Source organism: Nicotiana attenuata, chromosome 7 (assembly GCF_001879085.1).
Source record: "Nicotiana attenuata strain UT chromosome 7, NIATTr2, whole genome shotgun sequence".
Classification (NCBI taxonomy): Eukaryota; Viridiplantae; Streptophyta; class Magnoliopsida; order Solanales; family Solanaceae; genus Nicotiana; species Nicotiana attenuata.
In genome coordinates, this window is record NC_031995.1 from 114,341,736 (window position 1) to 114,346,096 (window position 4,361).

General features: G+C 35.0%; 1 protein-coding gene across 2 annotated transcripts; it reads left to right on the forward strand.

Moving 5' to 3' along the window:
• LOC109229756 (1-aminocyclopropane-1-carboxylate oxidase homolog 1-like) lies at positions 545-2,301 on the forward strand. Of its 2 annotated transcripts, none has more exons than XM_019395311.1 (3): positions 545-1,192; positions 1,278-1,602; positions 1,827-2,301. In XM_019395311.1, the coding sequence occupies exons 1-3, from the start codon at positions 678-680 to the stop codon at positions 2,076-2,078; spliced, it is 1,092 nt and encodes a 363-aa protein (XP_019250856.1). In that variant the 5' UTR covers positions 545-677; the 3' UTR covers positions 2,079-2,301. The 2 variants fall into 2 exon arrangements, with proteins under 2 accessions (XP_019250856.1, XP_019250855.1); XM_019395310.1 differs by having other exon boundaries at positions 1,278-1,598; positions 1,827-1,955.

The following is a 4,361-nucleotide window of genomic DNA, read 5'->3' on the forward strand; positions in this document are numbered from 1 at the left end:
CTTTAAGCAAAACATCAAAAAACAATCTTATTTGTTCCAGAATACGATAGATTATAATAATGTGCTTAATGAGGAAAAATTAAAATCAAAACCAAGACGGATCAATTTCCAATATTTCAAAGATATACATGGTACTATTTACTGTTTGATTGCATTCATTCGTTTTAGTTTTTTTGAAACCATGTTGTTGTTACCACCTATTGTCACTATGTTGTTGTTACCACCTATTGTCACTAATTCTTTTTATCTTGTCTTTAGCCGGGAGTTTATTGGAAATAACTGTTGGGATAAGATCTGCGTACACATTACCCTCTCCAGACCCTACTTGTGGGAACTCACTGAGTTTGTTGTTGTTGGTAATAGTAATACTGATGATGTGTTTCCTCTTTCTTCATTGCTTTGTGGACCACAACTTTGAAGTGGTTACATTTGTCATCTGATGATACTTAAGATGATAATGAAATTGTGATCATGACATTGACATGTTTGTTTTGAAGCTGAAATATCTCGACTCTGACAAACATTTCAATTCTTAGCCACAATATCTGTTAATTACTTGTCATAAATGTTAACTTTTACTACAAGTTATTCAATACCTTTTGAAGGAAATTTAACTTTGAAATCTCACATTTAGACAAAAGCTAACAAGTACAGATAGTTCCAAAGGAATAAGAAAAATGGAGATGATGTACACAGATAAGTATGACAGAAAAGCTGAACTACAAGCCTTTGATGAGACGAAAGCCGGTGTTAAGGGACTAGTGGATGCAGGTATCACCAAAGTACCAACCATTTTTATTCAACCACCACAGAGTGAAGAGGCAGAAATTCCCAGCAACAAGGAATTTACTTTTCCAATTATCGATCTTGATCGCGTCAAGGAAGATCAGATCACGCGAAAGAAGATAGTCCAGCAAGTTGTTCGTGCATCGGACACTTGGGGTTTCTTTCAAGTGATCAATCATGGGATTCCTAGTCATGTTATGGAGGAAATGAAAGATGGGGTTATCAGGTTCTTTGAACAAGATACTGAGGTGAAGAAGCAATGGTATTCGCGAGACTTCACAAAACAGTTTATATTCCATACTAATTTTGATCTGTTTAAATCACCAGTAACCAACTGGAGGGACACTTTTAATGCCACAGTAGCTCCTATACCTCCCAATCCTGAAGAATTTCCCTCTGTCTGCAGGTATTACTTGATCAATATCGACACAAGATGTTCTCAAATTTTTAATGTTTTATGTCATTATTTGCTTATTGTGTATCTGTGATAGGGATATTCTCTTTGAGTACACAAACCAAGTGATGAAACTAGCATACACTATATTTGAACTATTGTCTGAGGCTCTTGGCTTCAAACGAAATCACCTCAACGATATGGGCTGTAGCGAGGGGCTTATGGCTTTAGGCAATTATTATCCAGCATGCCCACAACCAGAACTTACTCTAGGCGCTGGGAAGCATGCTGACAGTAACTTCCTCACCGTGCTTCTCCAAGACAATATTGGCGGCCTCCAAGTTCTACATCAAAACCATTGGGTAGATGTTCCCCCTACTCCCGGAGCTCTCGTGGTCAATATTGGAGATCTCTTCAGGCAAGTGTTACATTTCTTTAATCCCTCCCGGAGCTTAGTTATGTTACTCCTAATACAGGAATAACTTACCCTGTAACCAGCTACGAAACGACCCCTAAAGAGCTTGCTAAGATTTTTGCGTAGCTGTAACAGATACATACTTGTCTTATCAGCATGTAATATAAGTTTTAGATAATTATAAACAAAAACAGAAAGTTGATCCTTGATTTTTGGCTGTGTCATTTTCAGCTTATATCAAATGACAAGTTCAAAAGTGTTGAACATAGAGTAGTGGCAAATAAGGTTGGTCCAAGGATATCAATGGCATGCTTTTGCACGACAAGTTTTCTTCCAACAGAAAGGTTATATGGACCTATCCAGGAGTTGATATCAGAACATAATCCTCGAAAGTACAAGGAAACCACAATTAAGGAGTACACTACTTATTACAGTAACAAAGGGCTGGATGACACTTCTGCTCTGTTGCATTTTAGACTTTAGATTAAATAGTTGAGCAATTATTGGCCTCAATCTAAGGGGTGTGTTAAGAGTAATTCTGAAGATGATAGATATTGTCGGCAATAAGGTTTGTAGAACCATGTATGAATATAACAACATCATGTCTTTGTTATTTTTCCGTTTGTTTTCGTTTGATTGGCAGTTAAGAAGCATTCAGTGATGTTATATCCATGTTATCCTTTATAAATTCATTCGGTATTGCAGAGATGACTGTCCATATACCTTCAGCTATGGATGGTTTGTTATTGGAAATGAAAAAGAATGCAATTACAACTCAAACTCCAATTGCTAAATTTGGTTAATCTTGAAATATCACCTTAATATATAAAAGCTAAAACGTTTCTCAGAATAGACGATATAAACCATGTCAGTCCATCCAATCAACATCTTAGTCATATCAAGTCATCTAAAACAACAATCCCCTCCTTATGTGCATGAGAATATTTGAAACATACCAGCATTAGAATCAAATACGAATATTTCTATGTACAAGGGAAATCAATTTATCTCATAAGCTCTTTCTGCAATGACACCCAGCGCTAGGTTAACGATTTTCCTTTTTTAATTTTTTTAGCTTTCTTCTGGAAAAATATAGGTACAACCTGCAGCAGACCTTGAACCTTCGACAGCTTGCCGAAAAATTATTAACTAAACCAACCAAGCCATGATCCATTATGTGCGTATCAAAACAATAACAATAACAATAACAAACCCAACGAAATCCCACATGTGGGGTCAGGGGAGAAGAGAGGCTGACCTTACTCCTACCTTATGAAGGAAGAGAGGTTGTTTCGATAGATCCTCGGCTCAAGAACAATGTTAGTCTACCAACACCTTACCTAAAAAGGAGTAACTGAACAAACTGATTAAAACAGACTTATGGAATCAAATGGATGATGAGCAATTGAGTGACTGTTTGGTGTCTTATATAGAAAATAAATATTTAGTAATATTTCTACTGAGTCTATTGTGGATACATTTCAAAAAATGAAAGCTCGTCACGGAGATTTGTAGTAGCATATATTTGAATTGTATTTTTCTAAAATATGATCTTCTTAAAGTGATCAATTCATTTGTACTCCTCTTTAAATTTTGACACTGCTTACGGAAAATCCTGCGGAAGTCCCAGCGTGGAAGGATGTCGTGGAGTACATCATCCGATAAAATGCTTATTATATCCATTCCGGGTTTTGAAATTGATGTTTCCACTTTGAAATCGAACGAAAAAGCAGAAAATACCAAAGAAATATCGTTACTGTGTAAACTACTCATAATGATCACAGAACTCGAGCAACTCACTCACTGGGACAATTTGTCGAGCACTTTGTGTGCAATTGGGAGTACAAATAATAACACGACCGAATAACGCAGAGATATGTTATTGGATTACAGGAAGAGTGTTGTGTGTTATGTTCAATAGTAGTTAATACAGTCATTTGAGAGCTAGCAGCTAACAAAATAGGTAGAAGAATACTACGTCGTTTAGAAGATAAAAGGAGCTGAAATAATTAAGGACTATAATACGGTGACGTTTGAAGAAGGAATAAGGGATCAACTGCCTAAAACGCCTTTTAAACACTGGTCGGATTATCTGATTGCGATTTATAAGTATTTTCTGGCTGCAATTTATAAGTCGCGTTTTCTGATTGCAATTTATAAGTCGCACTCCATCTCGGTTCTATTGCGATTATAAGTCGCATTCTATCTCATTTTGTTGCGATTTATAGTCGCATTGTTCTATTGCGATTATAAGTCAGCATTCTTAAATCCGATTCATAATCAGTATTTATCAATGCGATTCATGAGTAGTATTTACAAATGCAATTTATGGTTACCTAATTTCAGATACACCCCTTGTATTTTTAAATCAAATACTTATAATCATCCTATGAAATCTTACACCTACAAATCCGATGAGTTACGCCTTGTCTATTGCCAAATGTATTAAATTATTATTATTGAGAGATAAACTAAAATTTATAGTTCTAATTTGTGTATATTTCAACGTCAAATTACAAATGCGATTTATAAGTCGCATTTCAACCAAGGACATATATACTTTCAGATATACCCCTTGTATTTTAAAATTAAATACTTATACTCCTCATACTATGAAATCCTACACATATACTCCCTATATCTATAACTAAATATATTAGAATATAATATTATGAGATAAACTAAAACTATAAACAGAGTTTTCCTCATTGTCATTTTAGCTTGTTTATTTAGTTATTTATTCTTTAGGTTCAAAATTACATTAAA

Excerpts from the sequence above, each read along its gene's own strand:
- LOC109229756 (XM_019395311.1), top strand. The coding sequence starts at position 678 with ATGGAGATGATGTACACAGATAAGTATGACAGAAAAGCTGAACTACAA. Across the intron at positions 1,193-1,277 it reads GAATTTCCCTCTGTCTGCAG|GGATATTCTCTTTGAGTACA; the intron begins GTATTACTTGAT and ends TATCTGTGATAG. Across the intron at positions 1,603-1,826 it reads TTGGAGATCTCTTCAGGCAA|CTTATATCAAATGACAAGTT; the intron begins GTGTTACATTTC and ends TGTCATTTTCAG.